Source organism: Rhea pennata, chromosome 14, assembly GCF_028389875.1.
Source record: "Rhea pennata isolate bPtePen1 chromosome 14, bPtePen1.pri, whole genome shotgun sequence".
Classification (NCBI taxonomy): Eukaryota; Metazoa; Chordata; class Aves; order Rheiformes; family Rheidae; genus Rhea; species Rhea pennata.
In genome coordinates this window covers 12,708,217-12,730,767 of record NC_084676.1, presented here as the reverse complement: position 1 = coordinate 12,730,767, position 22,551 = coordinate 12,708,217, and the positions used below count along the sequence as shown (strand labels likewise).

At 41.0% G+C, this 22,551-nt stretch overlaps 1 protein-coding gene across 8 annotated transcripts in view; it reads left to right on the top strand.

The window, feature by feature from the left end:
• The window catches only part of EBF1 (EBF transcription factor 1), a 269,357-nt gene that overhangs the window by 159,636 nt on the left and 87,170 nt on the right, over nucleotides 1-22,551 (top strand). For 5 of the 8 annotated variants that reach the window (XM_062587649.1, XM_062587653.1, XM_062587648.1 and 2 more), the window contains exons 7-8: nucleotides 4,707-4,788; nucleotides 12,696-12,837. In XM_062587649.1, the coding sequence (XP_062443633.1) occupies nucleotides 4,707-4,788; nucleotides 12,696-12,837 (224 nt within the window). The remainder of the gene's footprint in view (nucleotides 1-4,706; nucleotides 4,789-12,695; nucleotides 12,838-22,551) is intronic. The other 3 variants (XM_062587651.1, XM_062587650.1, XM_062587656.1) reach the window with 1 other exon arrangement.

Sequence of the window (22,551 nt, the reverse complement as noted above, 5' to 3'; positions counted from 1 at the left end):
CAAAAGGGAAATTGTGTGTCAGGAAAGAGCCAGAAGCTATGAGGGGGCAGGTGTAGCGAGTTACAAGCAGCAACCTGGAAAGTCATTGTGTAAAATGAAGGCTGGGCAGCAGGAGCACTCAGGGAGCTCAGACTGGGTGGGGGAAACAGCCCCTTGCTAGCGGAGGGAAGAGAGCCCAGCCCTGCTGGTACCGACACCTTTTGGAGCATGTCATGGTTTTGTTAGGAAAAACTCTTCAAGGGGGAATCTTCTACCAATAGGTGATGAAAGGAGAGAAGCCTCCCAGATGAGCCAGTAACTTGTCTGCAGAAGTTTCCACCTGGAATGCAGAAGTCAAAAGCTCAAGTTAGTTTTGTGTCTGGTTCAGACTGGAGGTCTGTATTTATCCAGAGGTCATATTTCTACATCACTTGTTGCAGTTCCTTAAGAGATTTGTAGTAGTACAGTACCATGGCAATGGATTAACTGCTCAAAGACTTACTTCCTTGAGTAATTTTTACTGCCTGTGCTGAGCTGCGTTCTACTACAGCTACATATTATCTGAAATTAGCTCTGTTTTTCTCCACTAACTGCAGTCCCATACACTGTAATGATGTCTATATTGGATAAGGGGTGAGGCATGAGATTTAATAGCAGTGTAAGTCAATAAATCCAGGTGCTTTCTAAAAGTTTGCCTGATGAGACTGTTCCAGGACCTGAGCTGACTCATGTGGAGCTGGCTTGGGTTATTCTGCACCAAGCACATCAGTGCTGCTCCTTCCAGGGTTAATCCATAAAGCACCAGCTCAGGTAGCTCCTGTGTTTAGGTGAGTTGCCAAGTTACAGAGACACAAAATATTCTGTGGTTGTTGCTTTGCATCGTGAAAAACTGTGTGAGCTTTTGGTGATTTTGGATGCAAAACAGGAATGCAGTCTTTGCCCTAAAACTTGCTTGTGTGGGTGAGGGGGATTGTTTGTGGCCCAGCTTCATCCCTGGTGCTGCTTGTGAGGTGGCAGGGCCTGCAGAGTGGCGGCAGGGCTGGAGCTTGTGGTGGTGCCCAGCCAGCGGCACGTGCTGTTCTGCCGGGCTTCCAGAGGGCACTCTCGCCTTAATGCCAAAAGCTGAGTTCAGTTACGCTGTATTTCATTTATTGGCTGTAGGAAGGGAGTCAGAAGATACCTTTTGTTTGATTTGTGTGGAAAAGAAAGTTTTAATGGTAGATGTGAGTATAATTGATGCCCGAAGCTTGTGCACCAGAGGAGCCAGTGTTTAGCAGTTACATAACTTTGGAGAGAATAAAAATTTGAAGATTTTATTGATGCTCCTGTGTTCTGCACATTTTTTTTTTCCATCTTGGGAATGCATTGCAGACCCTGGTGGTTAGTATTAATGCTATATATCCTCTGCGGTTAGTATTAATGCAGTAGATTCCTGCCAAATAGGGATAAAGTTAGAACTGAAAAAATAACCTGGTCTGGAGAAGTTAGACACAAGCAGGGCTGCAAGTTATGCTTACAAAGGGCACACTTCTGTTTGTGTTTCTCCTGGACTCATCCTGTCCATCTCAATCTGAAATATTTGCAGAGTGAAGTGTTGCTAATGACCAGGGCTGCCAGAATTGGACTCAAGGTGGAGAATGCACCTGAACTAGCAGTTAAAAGGAGGAACTGAGCGAGTGAGCTGAACGCCGTGAATTAAGCTATTCCGCTCACGCCATGTCCTCCTCCATACATGTCGGCTCTCCTGCCAAATGTTAGCTGGTGTGTTTTGTGCCAGCTCAGGAGCCATTCAGCACCTTCTTACATGAGTGTGGGACAATATTCACGTAGCCAGGGAATCAGACCCTGATGTGTTCCAAAACAAAGTGCAGCCTTTGTTTTGTTTTGTCTTTCAGTGGAATAAAAATACAGTGCTTGGCAGAACGTGTTCTATAAACTGATGACTTTTTTTTTTTTAATTTAAGATAAGCAAACTTGGCTGTATAAGCTTGGTGTTGCGAACGTTCTTCTGAAAATATTGTGGATTTTTTTTCAGTTAATTTTTCTGGAGTTGAATGCATTCGAAGGAATTTTTATTTTCCTACTTGCCTGTTTATTTTGGGATAGGTTTAAATAGATGAGCTTCACTTATTCTGCAGTTCACTTGGATGAAACTTCTGCAGAATTCAAGGGACATAGCAGAATGCGCAATTTGAAACTTTGGATTAGGGTTTGCAGACCCTAAAAGACAGCTCTTGTGTTCTGTATTGATTTTCCGAGCCTTTGAGCTGACATCAGCTTATTAAACAGGCAGACAACATAGCTTGGGAGGGAAATGAAGGCACAGTGTTTCAGCAGAGGGCGTCGCAAGGAGCTTCCCGTATATTTTGGGGGCCCCTGAGTGGACTTGCCGATCCATGTGGCCCGGTGTCTGGATGTGCAGCACAAAGCTACAGCGCGAAGGTGTTTTCTGCGTTTGCATGTTTGACGCTGCCTTTGAGCACAGATATTTTTAACTATTACGTCTCTCTCCTTCGGCTCCGGGTAGCGCATTCCTTGGGGGAAGCGCAAGCTGCGGCGGTCAGCTGCTCGCTGCCGCGCTCGGGAAAGCTCGGAAGAATTCCCCAGCAAAGCCCCGGGGCAGCGCAGCCTTCTCCCTGAAGAATAAGTGGTTCTGAGAGACTTTGCCACATAAGGGCCTGTCGGAGGCTCAAGGCACCAGCTGACAGGGATGTCTTTGCCTCCCAACAGATGGCTGGGCTTTTGATTTCAGCAAGCACTCTTGCGCGGAGGGGTGGTCTCAGGATTCTGCCAGCATTTCGCATGACAGGGCCAGCTTAGGGCAAGAGGGATCTGATGTCCATGCCCTTCATAGCTCACGAGCTAAATGACGAGCTGTTGACAGGAAAGCCATCATCTGAAGTGTAAGATCCTGAACTCTCCTCGCTTTTCGTTTTTCTTTGGCGGAATTAATGCCCTATTCGCTTGTCTCTCAAAATCCTTTCTGGCACAAGTACAAACCTTCGCCTGGTGGCAAGCAGTTGTCTGGATTCAAGATGCCAAGATTTGTGCTGACAGCTCCTTCTACACAATCTGAGGCAGGCTGTCACAGCTGGCCATTAGAGGCTTAAAAAGACACACACGTACAACAAATAGCACCAACTTTCAGTTACTGAATATCAGAACCTACTTGATGAGCAAATGTAATGGCTTATACCACCTTTATTTTAGCATAAACAAACCCAGCCTCTCCGATCCCTTGTTCGAGTTTGGTGGCGGCTATTTCTTTTATGTTGCTTGCTTCCTCTTATACAGGAAGATGGGACTAGAAGGGACTTCTGGGGTCGTGAGATCCAGTCCTTGATAATCACAGGCCTCACATCTTGTAATCTCCCTCATTACCTTACTTTTCTTTAATGAAAGCAGCCCCTTGTAGTTTTGACTTATCCTTGCAGCAGTTTGCCTAGTATGACTTTCTTGGCATGGAGGAACAAGAAGAAGCACCCAGACTTGCTTCTTTGAGAGGCAGCATCCCAACTAGAGCAGGGCAAAGACTGCTACTCATCAAAAAGAGGTTTTCTGAAGCTGTTTACCCTACAACTTCGCCTTTCCTGCTGGCAACATGTGCAGATTCAGCTGATGCAGCATTCAGTTGGGGTGTTAAAGATGGATGCTTATAAAAGTTAACCTTCCAAGTTCAAGCAAAACAGGATCAAGCAATCCCCTCCCCTCTTCTTGTATATGGAGACAGATCAGACTAGCGCCTGCTTAGTCAGTTGATGGTTATTGCAAATATAATGCTGCTCTGTCTGGTGCCGCTCGGTTTTAAACTTGCTGTAGGATTAAATTTTGCACAACTGAGCTTTAGTAGACCTTAGTCTGTAGTTTATTTTGGACAAAAGGTTGATAAACTTTGGCTCTCAAGGAGGAAGCCTGGAATCTGAGACCCACTGTTATTCATTGACTTGTCTTTATGAGTTTACAGTCCACTGGTGCATAACACTGAAAGAAATATTTTTTCAGTGAAATGTTTGATTTTTAATTTGGCTTTGTAAAATGCAATGTCTTCTCTTAGAGATATATGTCAGGGTCATATAGCTCCTTCAGTGAACTGTGCATGGTCAGGAAATAGACTGCATTTAAAATATTTCATTTTTCCGTGAAGTTAGGCTTTTAACCAACTCCTTCTTTCAGAGTTTTTGGTCTTCCACTAACCACAGTTTGAGCATTAATTTTATGCTCAAATTGGGTTTAATTGTGGAAGGGAGATTTCAACTGTATGGAACATTTTCAGTATTTTTGTATTAAATCAAAATTTGCACAGTACAGTGAACTTGTAAAATAAAACCCACTTATACCTAAGGGAATTCTCTTGGCTAGCATTCTTCCGTGCTCTTTTTGTGTGCTCTTTCTGCTGAAAAATACGTGTCTCCTACTTCCTTGATGCTATGGATGGCACTGTGAGGCTGGCCTCTTGAAGTGATACAGGGACTGACTTTGCAAACTTTAACGGCTCTGATGCAACAGATCCATTAAGTTCCTGCTTAAAGCTTTAGGACGTACTTAAAAGTTTTGTTGGGTTGGGGCTGTATGAGCTCTGCGCCCTGTACGGATGGTCAGTGGGATAATTTGTCTGAGTTAGGATTACTAATGTAAATAAGGCTGTGTTGGACCAAATGCACAGATGTTACATGGTACTACTACGGACTGTTTATAAGATGTTAATGACCCTTTCTCTTTTTCCACAGGTTCTTCTTGAAATTTTTTCTCAAATGTAACCAAAATTGCCTAAAAAATGCAGGAAACCCGCGAGACATGCGCCGATTTCAGGTCAGTCAGTCACATTTCCTCCTTTCAAAATAATCAGCTGTTAGGGACAGAAGTAGTTTGACCCAAACTAGCCTCGCAATTCACTGCAAGATGCTAAAAACCTAAGGTCACGGAATAATGTCTGTGGGCTTCTCGTCCCAGCAGAATTGGCAGGAAGTATTTGGATTTTCTTGCTCTGGAGAAGAAAACTCACTAATGCCATCTCCACAGGATGTAAAAACATGAGAAGGAAAAACCAAAATGACCTTACGGTTGTTTGAGGTTAAGGGGCTACCCTGCTCCGAGATGCTCGGTTCTGCCCGAGGAAGTCTCTGCCTGCACGTAAACGTGCCAAACCAAGCGAGCACGGTGCCTGTTGGAAGGGGCAGAGGAGGGTGTAAGGACAATCCAGGAACAAAACGAGGCTCGTGACTCTGCTTGCACCATGGCGTTCTCCACTTTGAGAGTTATTTTTATGCAGCACTAAGAACTCATAAGCCTGTATCAGTGTGGTGAAGGTCCATCCCTGTAGTCAGCAGTTGTATTAAAACAAACAAACAAAAAACCCTACCACTGGGTATATCTTTCTTGGGATGTTTTGGACTAGTATTTCTCTGCTGTGGTATAAATACAGTTTCAGGTAGCCACATATATTTCTTATGCTATGTCTAAGTATGCCCATGACCACTTTGGGGATTAAGAGGACCAGCATCCCTTGGGAATATGGTCTGCACTGGCCTTTTCCAGTGCTGGAAGCAGGCTGGTGCTGTGGCAATGGTGAGAAATAGTTACTCCAAGCCCCTCTGTTGGAGACGTGGCAGTTTGACTCTGCCAGTGATCTTACCTGAGTATGGACTGAATAAAAATATGGGTTAAAGAGCCAAAGGACTTTCCCTTTTCAGGGGAGTAGTGCACAGGGAGGAAACATGTTAGATTCTTTCAATGAGAATTTACCCCAAGGATCAGAGGAAGATGGAGATTTGTCCTGTAGACTGCATGGGTCTTTGGAGGCAGAAGACTCCAAAAGATGACTGCTGCTTTCTGCAGTAGTTTGGGACCTTCTTTGCTTCTTTAAAACAAGTGCTAAATGCTATGTACATGGTAATACTCTGTATATGTAGAACATACATCTTTTGTTGAACTGCTTAATTGCAACAACACTAGAAGGTAGAGGGAGGTGTTATCTACCCCCCTGAGCATAGGAGGAGAGCAGAACTGATGAGATGTGGCCACAGGGAATAATTTAATCAGTGTAAGAGCCAGCGTTAGGATGGCAGAGCCCTCGGCTTGTCCCCCGCGTCCGCCCTCCATCCCCCTTTTTTTTCCGGTGATTCAAGTGGGTGTTATCGTTGAAGAAGAAAGTGTTGTCTTGGAAAGGACTCTTACCAGCACGGAGATTTAGGCCAGGCAGTCACCCCTGGGGCTTGTCAGAGCTTGCTTCACGATATGTACACTCTGTTGGTTTTGTACTCGCCCCGGATACAGGCTGATTTTCATATGGTAATGCCTTTGCCTGTTCTCTCAGAACAGCAATCAGGAGCCGGTGTAGGCGAGGAGGTAGGACATAAGAAAGGTTGTTGATCTCTTGACTTGTAAAGACATTCTGTCATACAAACCCAGCTTCACAGCAGTTGAGCTTTCCATGTGTAAACAGAGACTGCTTAATTACACAGGTCATGTCAATTAGTGTGACCTTAGCATTTTCCAGAAATTAATCACTTTCAGCAGAGCAAACCGCTCATACTATAATACAGTGTGGTATTGAAGCTTGTAGCATTCTGTTAAATGCCTGGGCTTATTGTTTTACAATAGCTGCTTTTGTTTCTCTCTCTCTCTCTTTTTTTCCTTTTTTTTTTTTCTTTTTAAATGAAACAACCAAACTTGTTGCTCTTTTAGCAATGGACTACTGAAAATAAAATAGCCAGACCCTACAGAGTCAGAGTTTCATTTATTGTTCCTTGGGTGAAAAGGTACAAGAATAAAAATAGTGTCTTGACAGTATGGTGCACAATTTGAGACACTGTTGTGGAGGTAGCAAATGTTGTATAGGCACCATGTGAAATCCTGGTCCCTGTGACCTCGCTGGGGAGTTGCTGTCAGCTACCTTGGGCTCTTGAAATATTCCCACTGACTGGAAAGATCTTAAAATTATGTCAAAGGCCTGGTTAAAAAGACCAGATGAAGATATTTCCAAATACTTTTTAAATAGTAGCACGCCCTTTTCTTTGCCCAACATTAGGGACTTTTATTTCCTCATCTGTGCTTGAATGTCACACTGCCCAGGGACTTGTCCACTTTTTAGTGTGGTATCATACATCAGTCTGCAAAAGTTGGTAGGAGTTACTAGAAAGCAGCTTGTGTTTTTCATGGACAAAACAGCAAAGGGACAGGTACACTAGTCTTATACTATCTAAGATTCTGCAGAAAATCTCCATAATAGTATTTTTGTCTGCAGCTGGACATGTCTGGTTATACTGTAGTCTAAAAGAGGTTAAGAAAGCACGGGGAGGAGGCAGAGGGTATGTTGATTCAGGAGACCTGTGTGCGAATCTTCATTCAGATATATGTAAAAAAAGGAGTTAGGAAGTTTTACCCTGAACTTTGCATGCAAATACACTAGTGTTGTAAGCCTAATGTAAAAGCAGTGGTGGGCCTGGAAGGAAATGCATTTCTCTGCATGCTTGAAATGTCAAGGCTTGTGCCAAATGCCAGTAAAAGTGTGCACTGGAACCATTTGTACAGGGCTAGCCCTCGTTGTGTTCATTGTATCTCTATTAGCAGAAAGACAGTCAAATAGGGGAAACCAAGTCAGGTACTATACAGGGATTCAAGTCCACTGAGTTTAGCATCCAGCTTTGCTGCAGCCTCCTTACTCGTCCTTGAGAAAGTTATTTAATCTCTGGGTGTTTCATCAGCCCAGTGGTGCAGAAGCTGTGGTGATATCACCTCCACTCACCTTTGCCCAGCTTTGCCTTTTTATTCTGGAAGCCCCGAGGAGCAGCTGCTATGCCTGAGTTCATGCATTCTTCAAGTCACCAGGCTTGGTGGGGTGGACTGCAGTGCCACGATGAGTGGTAGTAATAGCAATTAATAAGTAGGTGGTATCGTGGGTGAACTCTGCCCAGATTTTCAATGCTGAAAAGTCATTCGTACAACCTAAACAGTTTTATATGTTATTGTAATTAATGAAACCCAGGTGGCCCAGTTATCTTGTTGTTCTTGTTTTAATATAACGACTTGCAAACTGACACATGTCAAGTTTTCATTTAGAGAAAACTTTTGAGACTGAGTCACTGTATAAACCCCTGAACATTCATTTATTATGAAAACCTTGAAAGTCACTTAGAAATTGCCATGCTGTTTGGGGCTGTTACCACAACCTCTTCCGCAGCCTAGGCTGGTAGTTTGCCTCTGTGGGACGCTGCCACTCATGTTTGAATTGAATCCACTTGTGTCTTATTGCAAATTTGCATAAGAGACAGAGATGATGCTTCATGAATCCCAGATAATGGAGTTTGGACATGCAAGGCTCCATCCCCAGAGAAGGAAAAGGCACAAAAAAAAAAAAAAAAAGCAATGAGAGCTGTGGCCCAATTCAATGAGGTAATTAAGCACCCAGCCTGTCCTTAAGCACGTGAGCAAAATTACTGAATGTATTCTGAATGTATTGTACTTATGTGCTCCAAGTTAGGCACATTAAGTGCCTTGTTAAAGTGAGAGTGGTGTTTTTTTTTTAGTTCTTTTTTTTTAGGGTTTTTTTTTTTTTTTTTTATTTTTTTTAGTTATCAGAATAAGGAAGTTGTATGATGTTACCAAGCGGTGATGAAAATAAAAGATTTTGTTTAAGCCATGTTTGTATAGTTTTGAAGAAGTGGCAAGGGCAGCAAACACAGGAGTTACAGGTTAAACACTAAAGACAATTCAAGCCTGGAAATCATCATAATCAGATATTCTCTGTCTTTGTCACTGGATGTTGAGGATGTCAAAAAAAATATCAGAGCCCTCGCTATCCATCGAAGAAAACTGAAAGCACAGAAACATGCTATGTCTTAATCAGTTGGCAAAGCTTAATGGGCTGTGGTTAAAAATGAGGAGTCATGCGATGCTTAATTTTGATATATTAGGTGAGGTACCATAACAAATAAACAGGCCAAGTGCTAAATGTGGATAAATAGCTTGATCTCCAGGCTCCTGGTCTCTCTCTTTATTTATTTATTTATTTATTTTTTATTATTATTTTTAAAACTAGCTCCAAGGCATTCACAACTGAACTATTTAATGGCAGGCAGAATAATTCACAGAACTATGATATGTTAATGCAGTTGATAGTGCCAACTTGATTGAACAAAGTTGTAAACCAATGTGTTTTTTCATACCTCTGTCTCCTCTGGTGTTGATACAGGATTTAGAGTCAAAATCTGTGAAGGGCTGAAGCTAAAGCTCAAAATCATTTTCCATGTTTGCCTGTCCCAAATTAAAACTGTGTTTTGTTGACAAAATTTGGAAAGGTTTGAGATTTGGCAGGCCTGGTTGTCCCTGTGCTTACATTAATGTGTCAGCACCTCATTAATCATTTATTAAACTGTAGTGTGCCTTTGCCTCTCGCTATGGTCTGTGTTTTAGGATGCCTCGGTGCCCATTTCACATCTACTTTGGCTCTCCCCTCCCCCTAATTTTATGATTTCTCCACAAATTAGTTTTAGCATGTGCTTTAACTTGAACATATCCCAGTCGTTTCAAAATGAACATGAGCAGAGTGTTGTATTTTTTTAGATTAAAAATATGAGCATAAGTCGTAAGTACGTAAGTGCTCTGAAGCAACCCAAGTATGTAACTGTGGCACACAATATTCAAGGTATATTCTTTCTCTGCTAATAATTAGGGCATTAATATTTTGTTAGGGTGATGTGTGTTAAGTATTTTTGTATTAATGAGATTTTTGTGTTTTAAGAATTAGGCAGTGTGTGCGTGCTGCTTCTTACAGGTGCACTATGAATAATCATTTTTTTTCAGACAGACACATAAGAGTAACCACTTTTTTTCTGCATTTCCTGAGACTAGAAACAGTTTCTCTTGGGGATTCCTTTTATAGTTTCTTCTGCTAACGACACTGAAGAACCACACCGATGTGGTCTCTTTGTAGTAAATCATACTCTCTGTTCAGGAGGTAAGTAGGAAGACACTGTTAAGTAATTCAAAATATCTTGCATCAACAGTTTTGGAAAGCTGAGGAGGGGGGAAAAAATGTAAATTTACTCACATAAAATTGCTTGCACTAGGATTGTTTTCTTGAGCCCTTCCTTAGGAAAGGATGTATATAGAGATAGCTACTTACATATTTAAGTCTTCTAAAGATTTGGGACCTAAATTACTATTACTAACATTACGCCATAGATCCTATTCCTAGAAACATCCGAAGGTTAAAGTTTCGGCACCTGACTGATCAGCTTCAGTAGGAATCTGTATGTACCTATATGATGTTAGGACTCGAGGTGTTATTGGGAAAAATATTTCAGGCTGTGGCCCGTATTCTAAGAATTTTCCTATGCCTCTGAGTAGATCTGCAGAAGAAGAAAGGGATCGATAGGAGTCATGGGGCTATGACAGGCAATGTCAGTGAAGAACTTGGTTCAAAATCCCAGTTGCAAAGAACTTGCAATGGTTGCAAGTGCACAAATAAGACTGCAAACCCTGAGCCACTTATAATATCATATTTTATTGAAAATATCATAAACTTTATTCCTCAGGAATGTAATGGATAAGTTATTTTTAAACATCTCTTGGAATTTTGTATATAGGGTTTGTTTTTTCCCCTAGTTTGATTTCCATGTTTGGTGCTTTCTTTTTCCAAAGTTCCCATCTGCAAGAACTTTTGAATCATTTGTTCTGTATTTTAATATCTTTGACTTAAAACACACAAAAACTGCCTGCGATGCCTCTCTGAGGGGCTGTTTCAGGAACCTGTCGATGTAAACTATTCTCTTTTTGTATTCCTCTTTTTAAAGACAAAGCGTTCCTGGATCAGCTATGGATAATTTAGCAACTTCACTCGCTTTATATTTTTAGGCATTTTATAGGTGGTCAGGGCTGAGCGGAGAAAAATTTTTTCAATCCTATTCAAGTGGCAAAATTGAATTGTTGTAAGCGATCCTTTAAGTGTCCCTATTCGGCCAACTTTGAGAGGCAGCCGCTTCCTGAGAGAGTTGGAGCAATGTTTGCCAATCCTTGTAAAGCATTTCACCTCTTCAGAGGCTTTAGCCTCTCAAAACCAAGAACAATTAAAGCAAGAGCTTTTCAGAGCGACGGGGGAATTCAGCAAAATAAATCAGAAATCCTCTGCCGGGGCTCTGGAGGCTCGCCTCATTATAGGAGCAGATCTATTAGCCCCCTTGCCATTGTCTTTCATTTCTCAAGTGAGGTGATTCTAATTAAATTAATCTGCATGTCAATCTATCGGTGATCAATCAAAAGGGCTGAGGTCCCCCTTTGCGGCAGTGTGCTTGCGGCTGACAGGGGCTGATAATGGAGGAAGAAATAAACTGTCGAGCAAAGTTAATTAGTCAACATAATAGGTGGATTAAACAGGAGCTGCTGATTGCTGTTTCACATGTCGAAGCATGAGGTGGGAGCTGAAACTGCAATTAACAGACAATTATTATATTTGGTTGTAAGAGGTCGCATGAATAAACATATCTCTGTGGGTTTCAGTTTTTAATCCCTTTCCCCGTTTAATATAAGGAGAAGTGTAGGTCATTTCTTCGTATTGTTTTAGGCGAAGTTCTCCAAGGGAGCGCGTGCTCCTGGCAAGCGGGCAGCCGTCTGCAGCCCAAATCCCTGCCTGGGGTAAAACCCTGGGAAGGATGCGCTTTGGGGAAGGGTGCTGGGAAGGGGGCAGCTGTCGCCAAAGGCAGGGAGTGGGATGGCAGAGTTAAAGCGAGGGAGGTTGTGGGGCCGAGCGACTGGAGCGTGGAGTGGAGACAGGCTGTGATGAGTTCGCAGCTCTGCCAGGCCACTTGCGCCTGCCCTGTTTCCTCCTTTGCAGTTTGTGGCTTGTGTAGCCTCAGCCTGGATGGTTTAGTGTAGGGTTGTCCTCTCAGGCTGTGTCTGTTGAGCTTCGTGGATGCTGGTCCCTGAGGCCACCAGCACAGCAGAGCAGTTGGGTCTCCTGCTCCAGCTGCCATGCATCATGCCAGCTTCTCCACCATCATCCTGGAAGCGGGCACGCTGGATCCTGCAGCCACAGCAACGCTCAAACAAAACTCTACATATTGACATTGAGATAAGTTGGGAAGTACAAATAATACTAATGCAGGATGAATAGGGTTGTGTTCAGCAGATCAGGTCCCCTGTGTCAAACCTGCACGTGTACAGGAACATTCACCCCTTGCGATAAAGCTCGGCACAGGAGAAATATGGTTGAGTCCAACAACCTGTAGCACCTGTACCAGAGGGAGAGAGGTGCAATGGGTGGGAGAAGGAATACAACTACTCCCACTGCAGCTTCACAAAACACACTTTTCGGAATCGATTCTCATTTGCAATGTCAACAGCTCTATCTACTTCAGCACAGAAGCTGAAGGATAATTTAGGGTGAAACACAGCTGCCCTTGTATATAGGGGGGAAAAATACTTAATAAAGATCCTCTTGTTAAAATGATGGTTAGCAGTGTGCCGTCTGCCGTGCAGCTACAAACTCTGCAATTTGACTTAAAAGTGCATCAAAAGCTTTCGATGCCAAAGACCCGCTCATCAATAGCGTCTCTTGTTAGATTTGTACAGCATAAGCACCAGTTATTATGCGAAATAGCGATGCAATTTTCTAGAGCTCCCAGCTGTTATTTATTTAACCAAGTTTATTACACTCTATGCTGCTTAAAAAAAATACGGGTATATCTAAATGTTCCTCCATTTTGCTCTTGTGCTTGCAGGTTGTGGTGTCTACAACAGTCAATGTCGATGGCCACGTGTTGGCAGTGTCGGACAATATGTTTGTACACAACAATTCCAAGCATGGGCGGAGAGCTCGAAGACTCGATCCCTCGGAAGGTACGCCTTCTTATCTGGAACATGGTAGGCATATCATTTTCATTGGTTGGCATTGCTACTTTAAATGTGGATTTATTTGGTTTCTGTCTCTGACCTCTGCCTTCAAACTGTCCTGTAAAAGTTCAGGCCTTTGGGACCAGATACTTTAGAGACACTGGCCTCCAGACAAAAGGTGGAGGTTTTAAGTAGGTCAGCACTAAATGTAGTGAAATGACAAACTGATAGGCAAACATGGGTGCAGAATCTGTCCTGTGTGTCAGTGAAACGTGACATTTTTTCCCTTTGGTTAGTTCGATTCAGCATCCAAAATTGGAGTCTGATATTTTCCAAGCCGTCTTGATTTTTGACTTTGCATCTAAAGGATGTTGCATATTTTCTGAAATGCTCAGCACCCAAACCAAGATTGGTTTTCTACTATCTATAGAGTGCTGAGCTCTCTAGGAGATCCAGCTGTTCCTTTGATTTACCCTAAATCAAAGCAGAGCCCTTTTGCAAATCCATCTGCTTACTCAAGCCATGGACAAATGTTCTCTTCTGGCTCCAGCTGTGCCAGCTGAGGAAGATGCTGTTCCCGGTGTGGCACAGCTGCCAGCCTCTCCTCCCTGCTGGAGGCTATTCTCCATGCCATGGATATGCCAGCTAAGATGTTTGTCTGATTGCTCCCTGGTCTGCTTCAGTCCAAGAAGAAGCTCATTACATTTAAACAGTTTTAATAGCTCTTTGCCAACCTGCATTGCTGGAGATCCTGCATGTCAGTTTAGCTGGCAGTTCTGAAAGGACTGTGAACATTCACAAAGGTGGGATGGGGGCAGATAGCTGGAAGCAGCCTGGGGGACAGTAATTTCTCTAAGATCAACTGGTCCTGGAAGAGAACATCTGCTGGTGACTGTAGCCGCTTCAAATGGGAGTTGTTGAGTGCAAATGTACTTTGAAAAATCTGGAGTTGATTAATGTTTTGTTTTGCTCTTTGTCCTCAAAGTTGATGACTATTGCTGAAAAACAAAACAAAAACAGAGGGCATTTTACTCCCCTCTCTCTGTTGCAGCTTGGTAGAATTGTTCTTTGTCTTCAAAGCTGTTTATAATCCTAAATTCAATAGGTGCTTACTCCCTCTAAGAGATGCGTGCCCTCAGCTTCCATTGAAGTTGTTGAGTGTAGCAAGCACTGGTCCTTTATGCTGGTTTGTTTCACAAATATTTGCCAAGGATCTGATGAATAATTAAACAGCTTTTTCCAAAGAGTTTGAAGAAACCAGATAAAATTTTCTCCAGGAAAGTGAATGCCACTCAGAAAAATGTTAACTAGATATGCTGAAGAAATATCAACAGCAAGAAATGGGTGAACGTGTGAATTTCTACCACTCAGTGCATTCCTGTGGAAATAGCATCCTATTCTGTTCATGCTTTCAGGCATCAGTCCTGCAAGCACTTATGCATCTATTTAAGATTATTCACACATATGGTCCTGTTGGGATCAATGAGGCTTCTTGTGTCAGTAAAGTTGAGTGTATTGATAAGTGTTTGCAGGATCGGGGCTGTAGTTCACACTTACTAACCTAAAATTCTTAGCTCAGCAGCATTTCTCATTATATAAACATAACTTACATCTGTATTTATTTAGCTCTAACTTTTTATGTAGGCTATGAGCCATTTTCAGCCATAATTCATGTTACAGAATTTTTTTCGTGCTGCCAACAACCTAATTTAATAAACAAACCGCTGTCATAATTTTTGCTCAATTTTTATAAGGAATGTGTGAACTGTGTCTTTATTAATTAGTAGGAGGCAGAATATTACAAAAGAAAACTTCACTCTATTCAACTTCGTAATCTTACCATTAACTCTAGTCCTAAAAATAAAAAAGGTTGTTTTTTTTTTTTTTTTAACTTCTGTTGCTACTAAAATGAATGCCATCTTTTTATTTCCCCTTCTCCCCCTGCTGTAGTCTCCTAAGTGCATTCTTTTGGTCATACTTGCTTTCTCGTACTTGTAAATATTCCTATTCTTGTGCACGGTGTAAGAATAGCATCTGCTTTTATCACATCCAGCATTCCCACTCCCACTGCTTGAAGGGTTCTGTTAGCAAAAAGAAACAAAAAAGATAATAGTGTGCTATATATATGTGGATAACATATACATGCAAACCCTAGCTGCAATGCTACCATTAAAAGTCAACATCTGCAAACTATCTCCTTGTGTACATTTTGGTGGGGAAGGTGATTTTTCTAATCTCCTTTCCCAAGCACCTCTCAAGCAACCTCATAAAGCAACCACTAGTAAATTCTTACTTTTGAATGGCAATTTCTACACTACAAAATTACTCCCTTTCCAAAAGCTTGGTAGGGATTTTCTTTTTAAGCTAAATTCTTCAATCCATCTCTCCAGGAATCCTGTGCATGTTTGTGTCCAGGAGACAGCAAAAAAATCATCCAGTAACTATGTTAAATGTTAGTATTATATGTCTAAAACATTTAACTGAATGAAAAAAAAATGGGAAAAATTTCAGTGGGATTTAATACTAATGACGTTTTGGGCTGCCACCAAGAACTTCAGACTTGGAACAGACGAGTCTCCTCCACTGAAATTAACTTTTGTCTTCAGTTTGGGTCCCCCAAATTATTAATTTCCTTCTATTTTTGGAATTTTGACCTTGGATTATAGCCTCAAGTTTAGGTAGAAAAAACAGTTTGTTCATCTTTCCTTTTTCCAAGTTCTCTGTCCTCCCGCTTAGGAGGACAGATTCACCTAAACAACATCTGTAAATGGCGAGATGGGAAACTAACAGAGTCGGGGCTAGTTTGCCCTGGTTTATTGCTTTGCTGAGCCACTTCTGATCATAGGTTATGAAATGCTGGGTTCTAACGATAATATGCCCTTGACAAATGTATTCTTGTGTACTTTTCTAGATATTTAACTCCTTAACATAAACACCTGGTTTTAATAATGATGAATGCCTGACTGTCTTTGCATGAGGTTTGAGTTGGGGAAGGCGAGGAGGCATTGTAGCAAGGAGGTGTCCTGGTTGCTTAGTTTTATTAATCTTAATTTTCCCTACAAAACTGTATTGGGAAATACTGCTCTTAAACATTGAATTGCAGTTTATGTGACACCTAAAAAAGACTTTGGGTGCCAGAAAGCTGGAAAGAAAGTTTTACCTCCTGAGCCACTCAGGAGCCCAGTTCTCCACATTTGGGTTTTTACCATCTCATTAGCAGGTAGCTTGGATTATTTTTGGGACATCCAACACATCTCTATTTATATCTTACTTGTCAGGCAGTAAAAGGAAAGTTCCTTTCCGTAGCTCGTCTCTCTGAATATAACTAGGAACCTAGATCATGGTTTCACATCCACACACTGTCCTCCTTGAAACCAGCGGGTTAAGAAGCTCCTATTTCAAATAAATATATCTATCTCTCAAAAGTAATAGCTGGCAGAGGCCAATTATTTCATACATTTCTGTGTGGTATAAATAGGGTGAGCCACAGCAATCTGTGGCTTTCAATAATTATCACATTTTCATTCACAAATAGTTGGATCCTTGCTTGTTTTATATTTATGGTAAACCAGAAGGCTGGTGTGGTTGACCTTTCTAAATTGTACATATATAGTAGGATGTATAGAGAAGAGCCAATAGGCCCCGACCAGTAGAATATATTTCAGCTTGTAGTTCGTCCCAGGGTGTCAATTTTAAAAGCAAAACCTTTCGAATGCAATTTAAGTGACTAGCTTATGGGAGGAGGGGGATTTTGACAGGGTTTGCAACAACCCTTTTCAAGTTTACCAGCATGAAGTCCACCGCTGCAGATGTCTGCAAAGTTTCCGGTTAAAAACTCTCATATTGCAGCAAAGTAAAAATTCTTTTTCTTCCCAAATCTTTGAATGGCTTTACTAGAATGTAAAGGCAATTGCAGCATCAGTTTCTCTATTATTTTTCCTCACTGGCAGAATGCAATGCCCTCGAAAAATGATAGTCCCTGAGACCCTGTCAGTTTGCATGCTCTAACATTTTATTATCTAATGATCTAATATGCAACAAGGCAAAGAGGGGGTGCTTATCACCCTGACAAGATGCCTAAGAGAAGTGACTAAATTACTTTATGTACCATTAGCACTAGCTGCCACGGTGAACTCACTGTGAGCATTTATGCAAATACTCCTGAATACATTCAAGTGGCCTTGTCAGGAAGACGACTGACAAGCAGCTTAAATGCTTGTTTTTTTTAAAGGGCCAGTTTTATTTCTTTTTCTCTTCCTTCTTCCTCCTCCTCTTCTCCAGGAGAACACTTGAAAAATTAGGTTTGCTGATTTGATTCTGTCTCAACTGAGCAGCAAAAGAAGAAAGGCGCGGGGTGGACGTTAGGGCAGATTATGAAATGCGATGTCAGAATTTGCAGATAGCAAAAAGCCCCATGATTTCCACGGTAGTGCCCTACCATTGTTTGAACATGAAATATATATAAATGTATGTGTATGTATTTAATATAAGTTATCATACTGTGAAGCTCTCACTAGTGGCTACCTGATCCTGGAAATGTTAGCTCATGGCTGGATGATTCAGTTGCTCTACTCTGGTACCCAAGACGGACAGGATTTTGCTTTGGTGTCCTAGTTCGTGGTAGCCGTGAGTGATCCAGGCTGTTCCCTATCTGTAGATGCAAACCATTCTACCGTAAAGGAAGAATCGCAGTTGCTGTGCCCAGGTTTGCTTATGTCGAGTAGATGATCTGCTTTGGCGGTGGGGCGTTTAGAGGCCTGCCCTTGCCAGTCCTGCACCGCTGGCAATCGCAGCCCGCAGGCACCGTGGGGGGCGCGTGTATAGATTTCCCATTAAAGCTTCAGATTGGAGAGCGAAAAGGATTGCTAGGCTGCGTCTTCGTTGGTTATGTATTTTCTATTTGGGTTAATAAAAATGTGAAGTTGTTTCTCTTCCTTACAAACTCTGTTGAGAAGATAATACCGAAAATTAAGCTTTGAGCCTGGTTGCCTTTAAATATTATTCTATCTAGCCTGATTATAACAGAATTGTTGAGTAAGGTTATTGTATTGCTTGAATTTAGCTGCATGTGCTGGACGCAGCAGTTCCTGGTTCCTAAAAGATGCTCAGAAATCTGACTTAGTGACCTAATTCTTGTGCTGTAGATGGCCACAGCATTAAAACCTGCATTTTTGATGATATGGAGTGTTATGAAGATGATGTCCCTTCTGGCTCCATTTTAACTATTTCAACTCCAAATCCCTCAGTTTTGCACATGTCCGTGCTTATTGATTAAATTGTTAATAGAAGAGGGAATATCGACTGAAGAGAGAAATATTAGCAAGTTGAGAAATAACTTTAATCTCCAAAGCTTGATGGATTGGGAACTATACCTCAGAAGGTATAGTTCCCAAGCTGTTAATCAAAGTTAGGGACTGCTGCATTTGCAAACTGGCCCAGTTTAAACAAAGAAACTTTAATGTTTGTCTCATTGCATCTTTGGGTGGAATCACCTGTTATATCTTAGTGCTTCACTTAAACCTGTTTTTGTGATTATATGAAAAATGTGAACACACAGTTTTTTTCTGTACCGTACTGTTCCATATGGAGGAATGCAGTGGACTTGATTTATTATTTAGAAGGGAAATATTGAAAAAAAATATTAGGATTCTTCCACTCTACTTGAGGGGATCTTGTATGTTATTCTGAGTTACTTCTGCTTTCTAATTTATTTTCTATGAGGGAAGAATACCTAGGGTTGTTGGACATCTCCATGCATACACAAGGGAAAAAATGTGACTTTCAGAACATTGCACAACATGGATAGTAATAACAGTAAGTGAGCCTTGATATACTGAAGGATTGCAAAACTTCAAGCTGGAAATCATTTTCTTCACTTTTGCCAAGTTGTCTTTTTCATATCGGTTCCTTCATAAATGCAGTGACTCATAAATTTAGGCAGTTTTTTACATAATGGCTTGTTATGTGTTCTGGGAGCTTGACCTCACTGAGTGAATAATATTAACCTCTTCACTGCCCTGTGGACTTCCTGCAGCTGAATCTTTTCTAATATAAGTGAACACACCAGGGCTGGATTAGTCCAATTTGTTTACTCAGGTAGAGCTAGGGCCTCCATCCCCCCTGAAGAGGCCAAACATAACCAGAAAGCTAAGGTGCTTCATTTTAGAGAATTCGTGGGTAAATAGATTCCACTATGAGCTCAAGCAGATCTTAACGCTAGGGACCACTGAAATAAATTTCCAAAACTGTGGAAGATTCTCTGCCATTTGCAAATGTTAAGTCAGGACCTGGTGTCTTCCTAAAAGGTATACCGCAGGTCAGGGAGAGGTTAGGGACTTGAGAAGTCCTCATCCAGGGAGTGCTGGGTGAGGTGTTTTGGCTGGCGTTACACAGGATGTCAGGCTATATTATCATAGTGGTCCCTTCTGGAGTAAAACCTTAGGATACACCAGGTTAGCAAAATATTCTGCTGCTCTGATTCATACAGCTCCAGTTTAGATGGCCAAAACTGTGTTAACTCAATTATGCCCTGCTGAATTGTGCTCATTAATTTTTTTATCATCACCAGAGCAGAGCAGCTGTGTGAAGGAGCAGACCCCCTGCTTCTTTAGACATTATTAAGAATTTCGCAAGAACTGGATGGATGGGTGGAGTTGGCCTTCTTGCAGTCAGTCATGTCAAACAGAAATCAGAAATCTTTTATTTCTCTTTGGCTAGGTTACTATAAATCAGCCTGAGAAAGCCGTTAACTAGAGGTATTCAAAAGTTTAGAATATCAGGTTGCAACAGTTTTGATGTTTTGAAATTTATTTTTAGTTTGAACCTAAATGAAAATAGGATTTAAAAATCTTCTGGGAAGCGGATATTTTTAGTGACAGATTTGGGGAAGGCATTCCAGAACTTCAGTTCCGACATTCTGTTACAAGTATTTCATGAAACCATATTGGAATTTTGAATTTGAATGTGATTTTTTTTCATTATTTCAACATTGTTTCCTAAGATATAGAAGCTAAAATTGCTGCTGCCATGTTACAGGAGGCATAATAGATACCAGTTGAAATATTCTAGCCTTTAATAAAAAGGATAGCTATTACATAATGCCCATGGAAATAGCCCCTTATAAGTCAAGTTTGGGTAATCCTATTACCACAGCTAGAAAAGGTTACCGCTTGACAATCACTCATCAGGGATCTAGTGTGATGGGTAACTGAAGAAGGAAAAATTGTTACAATACAAGCTAGAGACACCTTGATTTTAGAAAAAATGAAGTGTCGCAGTTTCTACCTGTGAGCAATTGCCCTTTATTTTTTTTCAACTAAATGAAAAATAAAACAGCCCTTCTCCCAAAATTTCTAAATGATGTCATGCTGTGATATGTTGTTGCCTTCTATTGTTATGAGGATGTCATGAATTCACGGGAAAATGGTACCTGGATGAAGATAGCATGCATTTTGTGAATTTCCCCAAGGAGTTTTCAGAACTGTGCTCCCAAAACTGCAAGAAGAGGAAAATATAAGGGAAACTGTTCTTAAAATTTGATACAGATGCAAAAATATCTGGTTTGTTACAGCAAACGTGTAAGGGAGAAAAGTGCAGATGAAAGTTCTCCAACCAGCATGAGAGTTAATTCTTATTTGGAGAGTTAATTCACATTTGAAGACCAACAGCTTTCAGAAGGTGTGAGGTTTTTCTGTAGACCTCAGAGGAATTAGAATACAGTTATGCAAGTAGGAAAACCTTAGCTACTCTGTTTGGCAGAAACTTCACAGCTACCAGTACAGGAAAACATGCAGTAGCATTCAAATAGGCAATGAATATTCATAGCTAATGAGCATTCATTACATTTCAATTTGCTTTGCTGGCCACCATGACACTAATACAATGGCATCATAGGGGAGAAGAATGACATTAGGATTAGAGAAACGTTTGAGAGGGAGTGCACCGTAAGGCAGCAAAGTTTTGCCAGGCATTGGTTTTCTAACCTTCCCAAATGTGCTCACCAGTAAATTACAGAGCATTGTATTATTAGAACATGAGTAATAATTATTTCTAAACAAATTCATCTAGCTTAATTTTATACTGGATACCTTTGTTGTTACGTTGGTAAACAACTTGTTTTCCCCTGCTGATTTAAGCAGAGGACAAAGGAGAAGAGTTTGTGAAGTGTGATTTTAAGTAAAGGTCAAGAACTAGTGATTTCTGAGAACTCATATGTATCTTTAAGAATCATGATTATCAAAGAATGATGTTCACAGCAGTTTACAGGTATCTGTCCACTTCAGAATATTTCATGTTAGATTTGAATAGTACTTGAACAGTATTTGAATAGTCCAAATCAGTCAGCAGTTTTGAAAATACTCTGTTTACGTTGAATTTACAGGCAAGGTTCCGAATTAGTTGAGTGCTGGCAATACCGGGATTAAAGTTTTGTTTTAGATAAACATTCTCCACCAATTGTCGCTTGGAATATTCTGATTACAAAAGTTTGCAAATGCTGAACTCAATATTTCTGCATCTCAGCCTATATTGGAGTTGAGAGAAGCCCTGTGTCAGCGTTCGAGTTTCTCTTCTTCTCTCCATTGTGGGGCGCCTGCAGAGTGTTTCCCTGCCAAATGAGTGTTCGACAAAGCCCTTCCACTTCCAAGGAAGTAAGTTAATAGCATAAACTTGGAAAGTGAAGCAGAAAATGGAACCCACCAAGGTGATATGTTTGGAATGAAAATTATTAATGTTAGTAATAAAAAATAATAATAAACCACTAATAATTAATACTAGAATGGAGACAGGCTTTATGTTTGGCCCGAATCCAGAATACAAGATTTTCAAAAGTGCATAACATTGGGAAAAGCGTACTTTCATTAAAGCTAATGTTACAACTTCATAAAGTGTTTTTTTGAAAATCTCAGCCCGAACTGTTCATTGAGCATAACCAGAAAGCTTTGTATGTCACAATTAGTCCTTTCTGTTTCTCACCTTTATTCCATGAATTTATAGTTCTCTTTGTGATATGGCAAATCTTTAGCATGAACATGACTATAATACAACCAGTGCAGGTTTATGGCCTCACTGAGTGAACTGGGTATGCTGGGAAGCTCTTTTAGAAGACCAACCGTAAAGTCTTATGAAGAACTTGCCTTAAATTTAGCAGTTTAAATTTCTCTTTCAAAAAGAAATTAAACATTTAGATCTACGAGTTAAAGTACAAGGGCTGCCATGAGCTGCTCAACCAGACATGTCCTTTACAAAGTGGGTATTCAGGACTTCCTGCAATTCATATCCATTTTTGCGGGCCAAGTGGTCTTCCAAAAGTATAGGTGCTCCAAAGCAAAATTTTTGGAAATTCTTAGATGTAAAACCCAGTTTCAAAGCATCAGGGTGCTTCAGGTAGATTTTTACTGTGATTTTCAAAACTGGGTGCAGAATTTCTGTTCCTGTCTGCCAGGTACTTTGAAAATCCCATTAGGTGCTTACTGGAACTACTGGATAACTGGTGCCTTCAAAAATCTGGTCTCAAATCCCACAGGAGCCTATGTGTGTTTTTTACTGCACTACCATTACTGAACTATCTATTAGCAATAGGAATAGAGTAAATTCAGAATTAATTATGTTTTGGTAAATAACTTTTCATGATGGTTTTGTAGCAACTCTCTCAGAAGTTCTGTAGCTCTTCACTGTAAAAGCACAATGTGTTTTCTTCTGAGGTCCTGGTTTTTGTTGTGAAGTGGCAGGGGGACATGTCTATGC